An 18,157-nucleotide genomic window follows, 5' to 3' on the forward strand; every position below is an offset into this window, starting at 1 on the left:
TGCAGCTGCATAGTATTTAGTAGTAACTAACCACCTACCGTACAGACATATCTAGATAGGGTGGGACATGGTCTGGTGAGTGTCAGGAAGAATTGTCTACAATGTGTACTACTAGGTGCTAGGTGTTGTATTGAGTATTTGATTGTATGAATGTATGATGATGTCCCAAAACGGCAAAGCTCGGAAGCGGCCAGACATGTCCGGCTAGCCTCAGCAACCAGAAGCGCAATAATCTTGGCATAAGCAGCAAACACGTGCAAACAGCCCCGAAGCAGCCTAGCGCGGATCCGAGGTCCTTCCTCCCCCTCCTTTGTCGGTTGCCCCGCCACTTACATAAGCAGCGCCCTCGTTTTTGTTGCCCGCACCAACAGAAAAAAGCAAAAAATAAGTCACCAAAAGTCAAAGAAAAAAAGGCAAAAAAAGAGAAGCAAAAAAAGGCTACAGACCTTGTTATTAGCCAGCCAGACTAATCACTAATAATAATAATAATAATAATAATAATTGGAACAGCAGTGGCTCTGGGTAACCTCTGAGTGGGCGGACGGACGGGCTTGGCTTCAATGAGGCTTTCTGGCGGTCGGTCGCAGGCTGAAATATTCTCCCGCTAACTCGCCGTTATCATTCTTCGTCTTCTTCGTCTTCTTCTTCTTCTTCTTCTTCTTCTTCTTCTTTTCTCTCTCTCTCCCCTCCTCCTCCACTCCTCCGTCGCTTCTCATCTACGCCATCTCGTCTCTCTGTTCACTCTGCTTGTCGGCCTCCATTCTCTTTCTCGTAATAACCAGTCCCTTTCCCATCTAATCCACCATGGCCGACGACGCGCAGGTATGTCCTCCCTCCCTTTCCCTTCCATGCTTTTTTGTGGGCTACCTTGCTGTCACCTATTTTTTTTCCCCCTCTCCCCTTCTTCCCTTCTTCCCCGCATCCCAATTGTCACATATATATATATATATATATTTTTATAAAAAAGAAAAAGAACCTGGCAAATCATCCTTTATCTTTTTCTAACCTAAGTAATTGATTCATTGACTCGTTTTCATATACTCAATTACCCCCCACCCCTTCCCCATCAAAAAAGAGAAAAAAGAGAGAAAAAAAAGAGAAAACCATACTGACCACCATCCCATCTCAACAGCATGAACACACCTTCGAGAGCGCCGACGCCGGCGCTTCCACCACCTACCCGATGCAGTGCTCGGCCCTGAGAAAGAACGGCTACGTCGTCATCAAGGGCCGCCCCTGCAAGATCGTTGAGATGTCCACCTCCAAGACCGGCAAACACGGCCACGCCAAAGTCCACCTGGTCGCCATCGATATCTTCACCTCCAAGAAGCTCGAGGATCTCTGCCCGTCCACCCACAACATGGAGGTCCCCAATGTCTATCGCAAGGAATACCAGCTGGTATGAACTGAATTTCTCTATATCCCAACTGGACCGAGGGGCGTGATATGTGCTAAATACTAATACGCTAATTTACGATAGCTCGACATCACCGACGATAACTTCCTGTCCCTCATGTCCGACGACGGCTCTCTCAAGGACGACGTCAAGCTGCCTGAGGGTGAAGTTGGTGAGAAGATCGAGAGGCTCTTCCGTACCGAGGAAAAGGAAACCAGTATGTTTTATTGCTTTCTTATACCACTTTCGCTTCTCGGCCTCTTGAATTCAACAACACCCTACTAACAACAACCCACCTACTACAGACGTCGTCGTCTTGACTGCCATGGGCGAGGAGGTTGCCATGGACGCCAAGGAAGCTCCCCGCTCTTAGATCTAGCTTACAATACAAAGTAGCTTAGTCTCTAAATGTGTTCATGTTTCCGTTTCCTTTTTTAACGTGTTGATGTGTTTGTGTTTTTACTTTATCTACTACTACAAGGCGTGTTTGAAATTTGAAATCCAAAATTTCGTCCCCACATGTTTCATTTTTTTTACCTCTTTTTTTCATTTTTTTATTTATCTTTTCTGTTGGCACGTGGGATAAAAAAAGATATGGACGATGGCGGCCGGGAAATGGGAAAGGAAGAAAGGGGCAAAAAAAAAAAATATAGCAGAAAAAGGATAGCAGAGAAAAACTCACATAGAGCTTTTTCAAGACCATATCATATCTCTCTCAGCTTTTATTGTTGGTTTTTGTGTTTTTTTTTTTTTTTTTTTTTTTTTTTTTTACCCATCCTATCCCCCACCTCCCGGCGGATCCCCTCGTTCTTCTTATTCATTTTCTTCCCTTTTGCCAGGGCAGAAAAAAACACACCAATAATGAAAGAAAAAGAGAAAAAAAAAAAAAAAAGAAAAAGAAAAAGAAAAAGAAAATGCTACATACACATGGGACAAACTTGGTTTTCTTAATTTTTAATTTTTGACTTGAGATGAGAAAAAAGAATCAAAAGGCCCAAAAAAAGAGAGTATAAAAAAGAAAACTTTTTTTAAAAAAAAATCAATATAAAAAAACATAACTATATTTTTGTTATCTTTTCAATGTTTTTTGTGAGAAAACATACTCACCTTGTGACTAGCTGGTAAAATGAGAGAGCTTTTCGAGCTTCCTACTTACATTTCCTGGTATAACTAGTTATTTATTGGAGAGCAGCTCCTTCTGATGAATAAGAAGTCTGAAAGAAGGAAACAAAAAATATTGAAGATGCCTGAAATAGTAGACCGAGCAGTGATTTATTTTCTTTAATTTCAATTGCTGAGTTTCTATAATGTTAAATATATTTTTGCTGGTGGCAAGACCAAACCCAACCCATTTTCTATCCCATCCCTCATAACTATTTCCTAACAACACATATATTATATATCACTACAACGCCCCTCAGCACACCGGGCCTCTCAGTGAATGAAAAGGGCCAGATGATTGGACAATAAATAACATCTATCCCCCTTTTCCCGGGAAAAATTAAAATTCCAAACGCGAAAGCAGTAAAAAAGGGGGGTAGGCCGGGGCGCGAGGCTCACTCGAACACAATCGGCCTGGGATGCAAGAATCCGTTACCCGCGGCGTTTGCGGCCAAGACGGCTGTCTCGAGACGCGATACATTCTCGAAAACGGCCTGTGGTTTTGTCGTGGCGGTGGGCATCAGCAGGAGGTATGTAAACAATCTATAGAGCGCATAATGTACAGATATTTGGTGTAGATATACATATATTTATGTATAGGGAAGAGAATATCAGGAAAAGCTCACCTAGCTAATGTATGGGATGTATGGGGGTGTCCATCTATATAGGGCCGCCAAGTCATCGTCGACGATGAGGATTTTGGCAAGCAGGGGAGGGTTATTCGGCAGAAGAGGGTGAAGGCGGAGAGGGTGTCGAAGAGTTAGTATTGTAAAACGCATTAGTGCACCCCTTTGCTTGCCTGTTTTTCCTCTATTTCACTTTCCTACACCTACATGTCTTCCAAGGATAGGAAAAGGAATGCGACTATCCGGTGTCGCTGTTTTTGGATACTTCTGATTACTCGATATCTGTCTGACACATGGACAACAAAAAATGATGTTATCTAGCATACCACGGCTCCCAGGCCTACCAGCTCTTCCTAGAAGCATACCAACTCATCCTCTGGAAACAATGCCATGCGTTTGTGCATGGGAAAGGGATGCCAGTGGAGCTTGAGGTATTTAGATACATATGCCCGCTCACCCCCCCTCCCCCCCAAAACCCCCCCCCAACCCCATAGTTATGGTGTTGTATTACCAAAAGAAAAACTCCTATTAATTCCACACGCAGGCCCTTGTCAAGGACCTCTGGACCCTCCGCTTGCCGCAGCTGTACAGCCGCAGCGGAGACCGCCTTGCGTATGCATCCGATCATGACACAGATCAACCGCAGGTGTTCAGTTCGCAGAGGGGAGGAGGTTCGTCTGCTGCTGCTACTGGCACGAGTCCGAGTGATGCAGATGCGGATGCGGATGCGGATGGTGAAACTGTTGTAACGGTGGAGGAAGAGGAGGAGGAGAATGCATACCATCGCAGGCGCCTGATAGAATCGCCGAAGTTGATTGATTCGCTGGCGCTGTGTTATCTCGCGTTGATGCTGTTGAGGGTGCCGCTTGGGATTGGGGGGTTGGAGAGGTGTGTGTGTTGTGTCTACTTATTGTCGTGACGAATTGCAGATTTATGCGAGATGAATGCGTCCATAAGTGCTGATTACAAATGATATGTGTCGGGGGATATGCAGTTGGATCCTGAACGACGAAATCCCCCTAATCAGAGCTATACGGTTTATACCGCAGGATATGAAGGACCGATTGCCGGCGGCGTATCATTACGCGTTGGATACAAAGGTATGGTAAAAACACAGATATATATATATATACCTATTATAAAGCCTACTTACAGCAAGTACCGATGTATATGCAGAACGTCCCTACAGGCGACCAACTTCACCGCGCCATAGCAAGCTTAGCAGTGTTCTACCGTAAAGAGTTCGGCGTCCGAATCCCACCGCTCAACGCACCGCTTATGTTGTTCGCGTATATGAAACAACTCTCCTTGCCCCGTAAGGCCTACCAAGCTTTTCCCATTTCTTACCTGATTGTCAAAAATGATGAATAAAAATACTTAAACCATTCCCTGCAGTCGAACCCTTCCCCGCCATCCTAAACCGTCTACAACACCTCGCAGGGTTTAATTTCACCTATTATCCTTCATTATGCACAGCCGCCAGCTCTGTTTCTAGCGCTGCCACTCCTATCAAAGGAAAGCCAGGGGCGGCGAGAAGGAGGAAGAGAAGGAAATTCCAGTCCATAAACCTCCCCGAAGTCCAGCTTGTATCTCTCCTTATCATTGCCGTGAAGCTCTTCTATCCCTTCGACGATAATCTAGGTGACTTAGGCCGGACTGAGGATGAGGGCGAGGATGAGGGCGAGGACGAGGGTAGGGGCAGGGGTAGGCATAAGGTTTCACTGAAGGCGGAGGCCAATGTGAAGCGGTACCCGTACTCATGGCGTGAGCCTGCAGCGCAGATTATGGATTGGGAAGCGTGGATGAGGTTTCAGAGGGAGTTTAGTGACGAGGGGGAGGAGGTTAAAAAGGTGAAAGTGAAAGGGAGAGAGATTGGGATTCAAGCTGGTGATGTTTTCGGAATGGACGGCAGGCAGATTGATGAGTATTTGGATTGGTATGAGCGCATGTGGGGTGGAAGAGGGGGTATGGATTGTCCCCCTTTCTTTTCGTTTTGATCTTGGGATTTTGGTTTGCTTGGGGGAGGAAAAAGAGGAGCATTTGTTTGCATTATTGTCATGCTAACGACATGTTTACAATGAATCAAGCATCAAACCCATTCGCGGACATGTTCCCAACTGCTCGAGCATCGGATACGAATCACAATAACGGCAACAATGAAACCCACGATCAGGAAGAACAGCGGGATCCACAGCAAAAGGAGATAGAAGGCGATGACTTACTCACGGCAAAACTTCACAACGTCCTCGGCGAGCTGCGCATTCGCCGTGCAATCAGTCCTGCAAATACTGCTGCTGCTACTGCTCCTGCTGCTACTGCTACTGCTGATGGTGGTGAGCAACAAAGGACCCAAACGCAACCATCTGTTAGAGCCGCCAACGTTCCCCGCCCAGGAAGCTTCTATAAGCGCTACCGTTTCGAAGATCAGCTTAACGAGCGGGCTAGGGCTTTTTACGAGGCGGCTGCAAGGGTTATTGGGGTATCGTTGAGGACGGTGGTTACTGGGGTGTATCAAACGGAGACGAGGCTGAGGGTGGGTATGGATGGTAAGGATAGTATGGGGCAGGAGAGTGAAGAGGGGGAGGAAGCAGAAGAGAAGGGGAAGATGACGATGACGATGACGTGGAAGGAGATGGGGACGAAGAAATAGGGAGTAGGTATATAATTACAATCACAATTATAAATAGCTAATACTACTTAATGATGCTTTTTTTGTTGAACATACAAAATCCTGGAGGTCTGGTTTAACTAGATATCCCAAGCCAAGGCTACTCATAATATCCCTTAAGTGGTAAAGGAGGCAGCATGTATATTGCCCAAGCAATTTATAACACCCTGTCAAGGAAAATGTGTTTCATTTATTAACCCAAAAGTAGTCATTCGTATTAACTTGAAATTAGATGGTTAGATAGCAGCTTATATCGTTCCAAGCTCATTCCATAGTTCGGAATGGGGACACTGACCCAAAACGGTAAATTAGGGCTTAGGGCACAGCGGTGTCACGCCTCCCACGCGCTAAGCGAGAGAATCTTCAAATTGGCCCCGAGACATCCAGACAGCGCCAGAGATCGCGAGAGAGACGACAAACCCATCCAGCAACAACCGACGAGTATCAGCAACCAGTAAGTGACATGATCGCCGGTGTATGCCAGTGTTTTTTTTGGATATGAAATGAACGAGAAGCTAACCGTGTTTTTTCATCATGTACAGTGCAGATGTAAGCCCTCCCCAAAACCCTAACCAAACGACCGAGATTAAACCACATCAAGACGACTAGATGCAATAGAAAAAGAGAAAGGGAGAACGAATGTTGTTGGAAAAAAGAAGGAATATGCTGATTGAAGGATATTTTAAAAAACACACAGCTTCGTCAAGACCCTAACGGGCAAGACCATCACCCTCGAGGTCGAGTCCAGCGACACCATCGACAATGTCAAGAGCAAAATCCAGGACAAGGAGGGAATCCCACCCGACCAGCAGCGGTTGATCTTTGCCGGAAAGCAGCTTGAGGACGGCCGGACGCTTAGTGATTATAACATTCAGAAGGTAGGGGCTCCTCTCTCCTTGGTTTCTTTCGGGATATCTTAGGGAACATTGAACTCGGGTGGTGAAAATGGGGATAGGAAGAGGAGGATTGCTTGGGGGAGGGCATGATGATTCCAATCTTTTGGATCCGAAACTTTCGCCTGGGGAAATGAGGATAGGAACTGTGAATGGTTGGAGTAGATGGCGATCGGAATCGCCAGATGAAATTGGGGTCAACATCGATTCATCGGGGAATCTGAAGAATTGAGAAAATTTTAGAGGATCCCGATTATATATGCACATGTGTATATTTTGGCAAAAAGCAGAGAGACGGTCTTCTAACTCTATGCGCAAATTGCAGGAATCTACCCTTCACCTCGTCCTCCGCCTGCGTGGTGGTATCATCGAGCCCTCGCTAAAGGCCCTTGCCAGCAAGTACAACTGCGACAAGATGATCTGCCGGAAGTGCTATGTACGTCTCTCTCATGTTTCTTTTTCTCCACCCCGTCTTGTCCTCTTCATTTTATTTCCCGCCATCAGACTTAAGGGGGAAAAAACAAAAGAAGAAGAGCGGATAAAACCAAACCCGTTCCAGAACAAGATATAGCTAACAGAAAACGTCTTCAATTTCGTCCACAGGCCCGCCTTCCACCCCGTGCCACCAACTGCAGAAAGAAGAAGTGCGGCCACACCAACCAACTCCGACCAAAGAAGAAGCTCAAGTAGATTAATTAATTATTTTCTTTCAATATCATCGGTTGTCTGGTTACCTCTCTATTATGATTGTCCTTTCTTCTTTTTTTTTTTTTTTTTCCCGCTTCCCTTCACGCTCCCTTCCTTCCGTGTTGCGAGATGACAGGGGAAGTTTGTGGACATGTTCGGCTTCGATGGACGAATCTGAACACTGATCCCCGAACCTACATGTAACGTGTACCGTACCTTGCGGCGTTTTATTCCCCGCTTGGGGAGGATGATGATAAAAAAAAATACGAAATTGTGTCCCTACATGACATGTCCTCCAAGAATCCAAACAAGGTTCGGAAATACGATTTTCTCTCCCTACTTTGCTCCCCGAATGATCAAAGCACATCCAATCGACACCATGGATAAACTAAATAAACGCCATGTCGGTCTCAAGGGATAAGAACAGGTGATGACTTCAGGCGGCACCCGGCAAGCTGTTTAGAGTAAATGTTATTCCTGAATTACTAGTTCGTCCTTTGAAAAAGAGAATTTATCTTTGTAGAAATATTCCCGGAAAGTAAACCGTGAGCTTGGCGATCAACAAAATATACCTTAAACGATTGGAAATAGATCAAAAACAGAGATCTGGTGTCTTAGACACTGGAAGTTCCAAGCTCATTGTCCCCGCGGTTGGTTCCATTCCATTCTCTATCTAACATAAACATAATAGCATATATGTAGGCTGTTTATAGATGCAAACGTATAAGGAGATTAATAGGGGAAGACATCCGGCAGATTGCTAAAAATACAAATACCCGATCCCGCTTGTGGGATATATATATATGAAAAAAAATAAAAAAATAACCATCAATGAGAATAGACAAGATAGTGTTGTGAAAACGAATAAAGGAGAAACACAACAAAAACTCAGGATATAAGAAACAAATAGATAAAAACCATCATAGCCGTTCTTCAAGCAAACGGAAGCAAAATAATTGAGGTAGATAAGTGGTCATCCCATTCAGCGTCGCATCAAATCACGTTGATATATCTTTCACATCCCATAAAACATCCGCGCCATCTTATCGTTTTTGCCATCATGCTTATCGCCTTTGTCATCCTTATTCTTATTCTTATTCTTGTCTGACGCCGGGCTTCCGTGCCTATTTAAGCAGAGCCAAAGGTTAGTGAACTCCAGAGCAATAAGGAGGAGGAAAAGAGAAAAAGACGGCAAGGGAGAAAGCAAAAAAACAAAAAAAGAAGGAAAGAAAGTAGCGAAAACTCACGCAAAGAACAGAATCTTAATGGCAATGGCCAACCCAGCATGTAGCAAAATAACCGCAACCAGCAACACCTTACTCGTCTTCGCATCCGTCGCGCTGATCACGGGGTACAGATTGCGCAACATGAAGCATACCGACCACCCAAACCCGACACCGACCAGCACCCAATTCAGCACCGTCAACGGACTCCAGCTCACCAACGCCACCACAATCCACACCAGATTCGCATACCCGTACAGCGCCCAGCACTCCACCAAGTCCTCACCACTACCGCCGCCTGCCCGCGCAAACCACCTCAGCGCCCCCCACAACGCAATCGGTATGATGCCCGTGTATCCATAAATCAGGCCCGCGGCGCCAGATAGGAGGCTGAAATCGTACTCGAAGTGGTCTTCGCCCCTGCGCGCTAGATACTGCGAGACGGTGCCTGTGAGGAACAGGATGACGACGACGGTCGTGGCGATCCAGAAGGGCCCGTAGAGATCTGGGTTGCCGTCGAGGACGTCGAGGAAGTTTGTGCGTGGGTAGAGGGTCGCGGTGCAGCGGCGGACGACTTCGGAGGTATCGACGTCGAAGAATTGGGAGTAGTATGTTAGGGTCCAGAAGCGGTGTTTGGAAGGGGTGCCGCCGGGGGAGGTGCCGCGGAGGCGAGATGAAGCTCCGCCTTGAGAGGAGCCTAGGAAGGGGGTTGTGTCGGCGTGGTGGGGTTTGGCGGTGTTGGAGTTCTCTTCAAAGTCTGTATGTGTGTGGGCGGATGTTAGACGTATGATGTATGGAGCGAGTTTCAGTCCTCACTTTGTTGTTTATTTGGGGATGCAGGAGCGTACTGGACGGGTGGAATTCGAGATCTTCTTGAAGGTCGGTGTGGCCAAGGTCACCCTATTGCGGCGGCGTTCAGTCAGTTGAGAAGAAATAGAAACCTAGGAATATTCAATACATACCTCAGCATCGACGTCGACTACTACATCGTAACCCCGGTTGGCCATTGTCGCGGTTGGGCTACAGCAGCAGAGACATGAGTGTTGATGCAGGTTGTGGTGGTTGTTGATGCTTCCAGTTGCCAGATATGGAATCAAGCTCGAGCTGGGCAACGTCATCGCTATTGCCACGCACAGGCTGCACAAACATAGTACATAGTATGGTATGTCTTATTTGCAACATAAACGCCGGTAATGTTCGTGATCAAAGGAAAAAGTAGGATTCTATTACATAGCATTGTCATATCCCGCAGATTCATCAATAAATAACCCAGTCCTAAATTCGTTGCGAAGTAATATACAATACACCACCTCCCTCTTTTTTCTTTCCTTGTTTTTCCTTTACCTTGCCCATCCCCCGCCCATTGCCTACCTCCAGTGAAAAACATTCCCAAATCGCCCCAAGCAATGCCGCCAAATGGGCATAGTATTGCTCTCGTTCCTCATAATCCAGTATGAGAGAATACCCACAAAAACAGCCATACCTATCATACCTGCAGGTCGTCTATATTTACACATGACCTTCACGGCCTTCTCCCGCAGCTCTTCCCGCCGCAAATGTCGCTTCTGCTGCCCCAGCAGCTCCATCGCTTCCTCCGGCGTGGCCTGCAGGCCAAGATTCCGTGATGTTTTAAGTACGCTACAGCGGGGGATGTTCTTCCAAGCGCGAAAGGGCAGTTTTTCAGGTGGATGGGTAGAGTATAACTCCATGGTACTGGCGATAAGACTGTCGAGGTTGATTGGGTGGGGTAGTTTTGAGAGGGTGAAATGTATCATTTCAGGCTCGTCGAGGGGAATTTCGAAGAGCTCCTTTTTCCGCGAGAGGATTATGGCGGCGAAGAGGTATATGGATACGACAGGTTCATGGGAGAGGATAAAGTCATATAACCTGGCTATGTCTGCATATTCTTGGATATCATGGGCATAGAGGGTCAGGGTTGCTGCAAGTGCGAAAAAGGGCTTCGTGCCAGACAAATGGCTGCATAGTTTGGGGTCGGTGGAGTGGATGATGGCCGGGATAAGATGGAGGTGCTTAAGGGCTGGTGCCAGCGTTGGGAGCATGTAATCCCTTATCCGGAAAAGCGATATTCGCTCAAAGGCGCGACTGGCTTGCTCGATGCCAAGGACTAGAAAAAGGACTTGTGCAATGTCGTGGTAGCCTTGGAAATAACATAACATGGGGTATTTTCTAAGGGTTTTGGTTATCAGTTCTGATAATTGTTGCTTTTTCCCATCTAGCTCCTTCTCGGTTTGGCCTGCAAACTCACGTCAGTGTCTCGCTCCCTTTCTAAACGTGATTGGGCATTGGCTTTCGTATTCGTTCATACAATTTGGATAATGTACAAAGGCCCGGTTGACATCCAACTTCACCTGCTCCTCATCACCATGTGTAGGTAGACTTGTCCATTCGGACTCTGTGGAATGATCTGAGTTGGGGTCGTACCCCAGTAGGATAGGCCCTGCATTGCACGGGATGTGAGGTTCTGAATAAATAGAAACTTCGGTTATCAAGAATGGAAAGAATGAATTGGCATGTCAAATCTTACAAGCAGCTTGGCGGAGATCATCTTGCAGCAAGCCTCCTTCCGTTAAGCAAAGGGAGGCCAATGCATGGGCATCTCTGGCTTCGCAAGCATCAAGGATCTCCTTCCGCTTTTTCCAATTGAATGTTGGGTTAGTTCGGTCATCTGATTGAGCACTGCTCAGCCCCGACGCTCTTTGGTAGTCCGCAGTCGACGAATTTTTGTCGCTATCCATAGGATTCGTGGAATGTCCACGGAAGCGTAGACTGGTGTGGAAGGGGATGAAAGCTTCAGAGGTGATATCTTGGCTCAGGGATATATGGTTTGGTTACACTGGAGCCTGCCCCTGCAAACCTTTTTTCAAGCCCACTGGCTGTTTAAAAATAACGCGTGGAAGATGAGAATGTTGTTGCTGGGGGTATTGATAGTGGGGGGAAATAAGAAGAGTTAAACAAAAACAATTTTGAATATTTCAAAGCCTCCAAGCCGGCGAAAAATAAGAATTAACAACAGGCCCTAATTGGCATGTACTGTACATGTACTATGATCTCATCTACCAGGATTCCTGTCAAAGACGAAAACAAAACAGAGTATCAACGATAGACGATGATGTGTTTTCCAAGGTGGACAATTGATGAACATGGGGATACGTGGACCAGCGAAGTGTCTGTAAACAGATGTTAGATACGGTTTGGAAACATTTTAGTTGTGACAGCATTGGTTGACGAGAAGACCAAGATCACGGAAATAAACATTCCATTTCTTCAAGGGAAGATAACATATCCAAAGAAGGGTGAATAGGATAGTCCAAGTGACCAGTTAAGTAACAGGAGTAACAATCTGACCTTGATTGAAGAAAAGACAATAAATATATAGCTAATCGAGGCCGTGGCTGTAGTTAGTACCTGGCGCAAGATGCACGCCAGACTTAGGGCGTGGTGGTTTTAGAATTTCGCAGCGCACCAAGAGTCAACGGGACAGCCACGAACGGCCGAATCGTGTTTTGGCGTGCTGAACGGATGATGCGGATAGCAGGCCACTGGTTGGATAACGTCGTATACGGCCGTTATGCGAGTGAGGATGGTTTCTCGCATGGAGATGAAGTTTTGATCGATGAGAGATCTCGAACGATGGCGGCTCGGCCAATGATGACTAAGGATCTGGTATTGCCCCTCTGGCCGGTGTTTATGTCCACGCACCACCTCTCCCAGCCAGCATTATCAAGATTCGCGCATTAACTACAACTACAACTACAACTACAACTACAACTACAGGAACGACAAACAGCAGCCAGCTACAACAGCTACAACAGCTACATTCTATAGAATCACTACGGCGGGATCTATTAGGCTGTCAAAACCAATAACCGCTATTGACCCTACCCATTGGAGCTGCCAGCTAACTTCAACTAATCCAGGTTCCTCCTGTTTAAGCCCGGTCACCATCAGATTTTGAGGACACCAGCCCGTGGTATCTGTCTGTTGGGCCGAAATCCCCCCTCTCGTTGCTGGGCGCCAATGCCTTAAAATGGCTCAATAAGATACAGAGAGGGGTGCTGCAGCAATGTAAGTGTGTTTCTACTATTCCACTCTAACTTCCTATCCTATAAATACCCAGCTATCTATCTACCATATACTCTGTACTCCGTCTGTAACACAAGTCAATGTCATGATTTGCCTTCTTCAACTCACTTTTTGTGAATTTCCCTACTGATCTGCCTACCTCCCTGAATCGCAATTGTTGGCTCCTGCTGGGAATTCATAGTTGTTGATTTTGAGGCCGGGTTTGACCCGGTGTCTGTTATTCTTTTTTGTCCATATCATAGCCATCCCTTTTCTTCAAAGATATTGCCATTCGTCTATTCATGTAATGCATATCAGTATTGATCCTTAGGAGTTGGTGTTCAATCTCAATATCGAATACCCCTTTTTCCTATTGTATTCTATTCGCCCTCGGCCTAAATTTGTGTTTATCCTCGACATAGCTACCAGCAACAACCCCTTGAACAGAGGCATCGTGTTTCTCGGATTATTTCAAGTCTGACCTTTTTTGAAGCATCAGGCACCCACCTTTGTTCACACCTCCAAGGTCTCTCGAGGGGTGTATATTTCTGCGCATTAATTTAATGTTATCTAGAGGCTTCTCATGAAGCAGTGGTTTACACCATGTCCATCCAGACCACTTATCTGACCGATGGCAACTGGACAACTCGGCAAGTTAACATTGGAGACATCATGTCCAGCAGGCAAGGGACTTCTGATGATGACGGTGTGCGCAAGCCACGGAGCGTGCCACCTACTGGGCTTCTTTCCCGGACAATTATGCCCGGCCCTCTGATCCAACTGGCACTACCTGCGCGGCTCAGACATCGTGATAAACACGATATCGTTTTTGTAGGCGATGATTTTATACAGATCAAGGAACTTGTCCCCAACGGCCATCTGGAAGACATTGCTACAAAGGCAGATTTCGATACCAAGATCCTCGATGCTAAAGTTATCGGGAACCCGGGAAATGCGGTTACAGGGACGCAATTTAGAGAGGAGGGTGAATTGGGTGCATTGTCTAATACATCACCTGACGACTGCTGGCATAGACAGATCCTTGTTCTAGTTCTGGCTTGCAGGGAGCTCCTGTTTCTGTACGGGGCGGAAGGCCCGTCAGGCCGCCCGGAATTCATCCACGTGCGACGCCCCTTACCATCAGATGTCAGCTCCCTCGAGCAATATGGCAGATATGTTGCGATCGATCCCAGGTTAGTTCGTACCCTTACTAGCATCGACGCCGTTTTGTTGAAGCTAACCGCCTGTGCACACAGATCAAGATCAATGGCGGTTTCAGCAGCGCACAAATTTTTCGGTATTTTCTCCCTGAAATCTCCATCAGTTATCCGCGCAGAGATGGAGGCAGGGCCAGTTAATCCAATTCAGGAGGTATGGATATACGCAATTTTTAAATCCCTAGCTCTAGCTTGATTTCGAATAATCTTCATACGCTGACCCGTCCTTGTTCTAGGAACGGTTTTTTCGTGCTGATGGCGACATAATAGCCATGGATTTTCTCCACCCAGCCGCCGGAGACGAGGATAGGATAGTACTAATGCTGCTCGTAAACAATCATACGAAGACTCATATCGCCTGCTACACCTGGAAGGGGGGCGAGGGTCTTGCAAGTGTCGAGGCCAAGCGAATTAAATCAAGAATACTACCGGAGTTCCGGCTTCCCTCGCTATTTATACCACTGAAATTTGCGACCTCCTGTCTGCTGGTTAGCCAGGCAGGGTATTGCGTCTACGAGATCAACCTGGCGGACAGTACTGTTTCAATGAGAGATAAAAGTTCGGATGACCGGGGAGGTCAGCCATGTACGGCCTGGGTTCGGCCAAAGAGGAACATTGCTCACCACGAAATAGAAGATGACCTTTACCTATGCCGCCAGGATGGTGAGTTGTCATATCTGGAAATTAAGAAAATGGCTGGGGAGTCATGGTGGCTTCTGAAAGACATTCGCATAAAATCAATTGGCTGTAATGTCGACAGAGGCTTTGCCATCCTCGACTCCGGGTTTAAAACTGGAGGTGATATACTTGTGGCTGCAGGCTCTATGGGTGACGGTGGCCTATTTCTTTTGGGTGCTAGAAAAAATTCGAGATGTCTTCAAAGGATCCCAAATTGGGCTCCCGTTCTTGATTCTGTTGTGATAAAGGCTCCTGATTCTCAGGGCACGGAAAACTACCAAAATGGACGCAAGGCTGTGGACTTCGCCTTCGATCGGATCTTTACATGTTCGTGGGATGGCCTTTATCGCGGGTCAATTACAGAATTGCGTCATGGAATCGAGGCCCGAGTCGGGCTAGTTATTGATCAGGAAGATTCGTCAAGTGTTCTAGACGTGTGGACTAGCCCAAACCGGCAAACAGGAGGGACATATTTCTTGTTTTCGAACCCGCTATCATCATCTGTCATTTCTGTTCCCGTCGAAACTGAGGACGATCTATATGTGATGACCGAGGAAGATACTGGCATTGATCTCGAGACCCAAACCATTGCCGCAGGAAGCTCCCGCGAGGGAGTGGTCATCCAAGTCACGGAGATGTCGATACACCTATCCGTTCTCGAGAATACGACACTTCGCTACTCAACACGGTGTCAAAATCCAGCTGAACGTATTATCGCCGCAGCTGTCAGCGGAGCCCTATCACTATTTGCCGCGGCAGTAAGGACAGCATCGGGTATCCATATTCATCTTCGGAAGGTAGAAATAAACGATGGTAACCTCCAATGCCCTACTATTGGGCAACCCCTGCCATTGGCCTGTGAGCCGGTTAACTTGACAATCGAAGTGATCTTTTCCCAGCCTGTCCTATTCATTGGGACCACAGAAGGGAAACTCCTATCTGCACGGATTGATCCCATTCTAGGCCTTGTACCCTTATTGGAACAATCCATTCTCCTCTTCCCTGGAAATGACGAATCAACAGTTTGCGAAAGCTTCGCGGTTATTTCCGTCCCTAGACGTGGAAGGACGAAAACAACACTGTTTTGCGGACTTCGGAGTGGCAACATGGTTTCGTTCGATGTACGGCTCGAGAGAGACTCCGGAAACATTGGTATGCTTATGTTTTTTCCCATGCACGGATTTATAAAAACCCTATCAACCCGCTAATTCTTTTGCCCCCTTTTCCAGCACTGGTCCAAACCGACGTCCGCAAGTTGGGCAATACATCTGTCCGGATTCGAAGATACGAATCAGACGCAACCTTTGCGATTGTAACGTGTGGCCGCGGATTATGGCGCCTATCTGATGTTGAGGATGAAGAATCTGACGAGTTCGTTCTTCACAAGATATGGGTCACTGACCAGAACAATGTTAGTTCTAAAAATACACCGTCAGGAACTCATTTTTTAATGCTAACTACCCCCTTTAGCCTGCCCGCGTGCAAGCTACGATCGATGTGTTTACCTGCATCGACTCTCGTCCCGATTTCAACTCGGGGGGACTTGGTGGTTCGCTGGTATGTATCACGAGAAACCAGCTACTGTGCTGCATCTTAGAGAAGACACCAAAAACAGTTCCGCGGCATATTGCAATCCCGGGAAGCCCAAAGAGAATAATATACTCGGAATATTTGAAGCAACTCGTTGTGGCATATAATGCCGTTGAACTCAAAGAGACTGCAGAGTGCGTGAAGCGCTGGAGACGCCCTCGTATCGACTTCATCGACCCGGACGACGAAGTAGGTGTGTCGTCTTCCATATCCCTAAGTGGTGAACCGGAAGGTACACCAGAGGCTGAACCCAGGCCATGGAGGCCAACTGGTGGATCCGGCGAAGAGGTCACAGCACTCCTGGATTGGAGTGTCTCGAGCGGTGATAACGTGCACCATATGGTTGTTGCCGCAACGGCTCAACCACACTCTGCCCATATGGGGAGGGTGATATACATGGTAGCTCGTCCCAGCGCTCGATCTCCGGGTCAGATAGACTCGTCAGTGAAATACGTTCTTGACTACGAAGCCCCTGTCAGAGCGATAGCGCCCTTCAAACCCAGCTCTTTGGTCTTAGCCGTTGGCGATCAAGTTATTTTCCAAACTATAGACCCTGTTGCAAAGAAATGGCGGAAACGACCCGGCTATCACCTGGAGTCCGATGCCGTGGCCATCACCGTGCGGGAACCTTACATATACGTCCTAACACTGAAAAATTCACTTTGCATTCTCCAGGCCACAGACACAGGCCTCACACTACATGGCCAGGACGGCTCCGACAGGGAAAGCCTCGACCTCGTTAACCTACAAGACGACTCCCGCATAACCATAACATCAACCCTAGGTGGCGCCATCGTCGGCCTGACAGAAGTCGGCCTCACACCCGAAGACAAACTCATCCACAAGACCTTCACAGCCCATATGCCCTTGTCAGTCTTTCGGCTATCCAGAAGTTCGCGACCAGCAGCAACTACACCAGGCATGGGCTTAGAGGTGACATACGGCACCGCAATCGACGGCACGGTGTATAGGTTCACAACCCTCTCCGAGCCGCAGTGGCGCTTACTACGCTTTATCCAGAATGTGTGCATGAAGGAACCGTCCATATGTCCGCTGGCAAGGCGCAGGCGGAGAAACTCCATTGATACGTGGGAGGTTACGGTTTCCAAGCCTGAGTCGTTGCATGTTAATGGGGATATCCTGAGTCGGTTGGTTGAGGGGGGCATAGGGCAGTTGAGACGGATGATGGGGGTAGAAGAAGAGGACCGCATGACTGAAAGCTCTAAGGTTGCTGGTAGTGGTGGTGGTGGTGGTGGTGGTGGGGAGAAGGTGAGTAGGTTTATGGAGTTTGCGGCTGCGGTTGTTCCGGGTGCTGAGGATCCGTTTGCTGCTGTTATGGCATGGATGGGGTCTATGGTACAAATTTCCCTGTGACCTGCATCTTTTGGGTGGGTGGGTATTTACGATCCTGGAAAAAGAGAACTGGGAATTCGTTGGCATGTTCGCATTTCTGTCCGCTTCTCCAGAGTCCGGCAAAACCAGGAAACAAACAGCTCGATTTAAAGGTGAAAAGCATGGATGTAGAGGGTTGCTCAGCATGTTCTGCTTTGGCCATTTTCCCCCTTTCTTCTTCTCCTCCCTTTGGCGAAAGGATTGAATTGAGTGACTTTATCCACGCTTCACACTTGATTGAATATTTTGACATCTAAGGAGAGTGAGATGAAGATGTCCAATCACATGTTTCAAAAGCCCTCCTGTGAGAGGTTGTTCTTTGTCCATTTACGTGGTTGGGTTGCTCAGGATTCAGGATGATTGAATAATTTATAGGCCTAAATAGCTGATATAGGACGAGATGATGAATATTCCTTGCCAAGAAACACAATAATAAGTGAATAACAAAAGCTATAGAGGTTAATATAAAACTCTTACAGTATCAAACTATAGTTAAGTAATATTAAATAAAATAAAATTCCCCCTTTTGTCGTCCTTGCTCTC

General features: G+C 47.0%; 6 protein-coding genes across 7 annotated transcripts; 4 read left to right on the forward strand and 2 right to left on the reverse strand.

Moving 5' to 3' along the window:
- Positions 1-371: 371 nt before the first annotated feature.
- Positions 372-2,264, forward strand: BDBG_03193 (eukaryotic translation initiation factor 5A-2). Its single transcript, XM_002625983.2, has 4 exons — positions 372-822; positions 1,133-1,399; positions 1,481-1,613; positions 1,702-2,264. The coding sequence occupies exons 1-4, from the start codon at positions 805-807 to the stop codon at positions 1,767-1,769; spliced, it is 486 nt and encodes a 161-aa protein (XP_002626029.1). The 5' UTR covers positions 372-804; the 3' UTR covers positions 1,770-2,264.
- Positions 2,265-2,517: 253 nt separating this feature from the next.
- On the forward strand, positions 2,518-6,001 carry BDBG_03194 (uncharacterized protein). The gene is made up of 8 exons (XM_031721149.1): positions 2,518-3,087; positions 3,226-3,316; positions 3,505-3,614; positions 3,728-4,071; positions 4,178-4,283; positions 4,360-4,498; positions 4,579-5,148; positions 5,271-6,001. The coding sequence occupies exons 1-8, from the start codon at positions 2,977-2,979 to the stop codon at positions 5,831-5,833; spliced, it is 2,034 nt and encodes a 677-aa protein (XP_031577589.1). The 5' UTR covers positions 2,518-2,976; the 3' UTR covers positions 5,834-6,001.
- A 131-nt stretch (positions 6,002-6,132) lies between these two features.
- BDBG_03195 (ubiquitin-60S ribosomal protein L40 fusion protein) lies at positions 6,133-7,434 on the forward strand (the record flags this gene model as incomplete). The annotated part of the gene is made up of 4 exons (XM_002625985.1): positions 6,133-6,305; positions 6,549-6,729; positions 7,070-7,180; positions 7,348-7,434. The coding sequence occupies 4 exons, from the start codon at positions 6,133-6,135 to the stop codon at positions 7,432-7,434; spliced, it is 552 nt and encodes a 183-aa protein (XP_002626031.1).
- A 471-nt stretch (positions 7,435-7,905) lies between these two features.
- Positions 7,906-9,783, reverse strand: BDBG_03196 (Yip1 family protein). The gene is made up of 4 exons (XM_002625986.2): positions 9,617-9,783; positions 9,503-9,554; positions 8,679-9,411; positions 7,906-8,555 (listed from the first exon to the last, which is right to left on the reverse strand). Exons 1-4 carry the CDS (start codon positions 9,770-9,772, stop codon positions 8,447-8,449), a joined length of 1,050 nt encoding a protein of 349 aa, XP_002626032.2. The 5' UTR covers positions 9,773-9,783; the 3' UTR covers positions 7,906-8,446.
- A 33-nt stretch (positions 9,784-9,816) lies between these two features.
- On the reverse strand, positions 9,817-12,283 carry BDBG_03197 (TBC domain-containing protein). The gene is made up of 4 exons (XM_002625987.2): positions 12,021-12,283; positions 11,200-11,842; positions 10,981-11,112; positions 9,817-10,908 (listed from the first exon to the last, which is right to left on the reverse strand). Exons 2-4 carry the CDS (start codon positions 11,408-11,410, stop codon positions 10,022-10,024), a joined length of 1,230 nt encoding a protein of 409 aa, XP_002626033.1. The 5' UTR covers positions 11,411-11,842; positions 12,021-12,283; the 3' UTR covers positions 9,817-10,021.
- A 135-nt stretch (positions 12,284-12,418) lies between these two features.
- BDBG_03198 lies at positions 12,419-18,153 on the forward strand. Of its 2 annotated transcripts, none has more exons than XM_031721150.1 (6): positions 12,419-12,740; positions 13,231-13,930; positions 13,994-14,108; positions 14,191-15,784; positions 15,862-16,043; positions 16,103-18,153. In XM_031721150.1, exons 2-6 carry the CDS (start codon positions 13,341-13,343, stop codon positions 17,594-17,596), a joined length of 3,975 nt encoding a protein of 1,324 aa, XP_031577590.1. In that variant the 5' UTR covers positions 12,419-12,740; positions 13,231-13,340; the 3' UTR covers positions 17,597-18,153. The 2 variants fall into 2 exon arrangements, with proteins under 2 accessions (XP_031577590.1, XP_031577591.1); XM_031721151.1 differs by having other exon boundaries at positions 13,237-13,930; positions 16,103-18,136.
- Positions 18,154-18,157: the final 4 nt, after the last annotated feature.

Source organism: Blastomyces gilchristii (genome assembly GCF_000003855.2).
Source record: "Blastomyces gilchristii SLH14081 genomic scaffold supercont1.5, whole genome shotgun sequence".
In the NCBI taxonomy this organism is placed as follows: Eukaryota; Fungi; Ascomycota; class Eurotiomycetes; order Onygenales; family Ajellomycetaceae; genus Blastomyces; species Blastomyces gilchristii.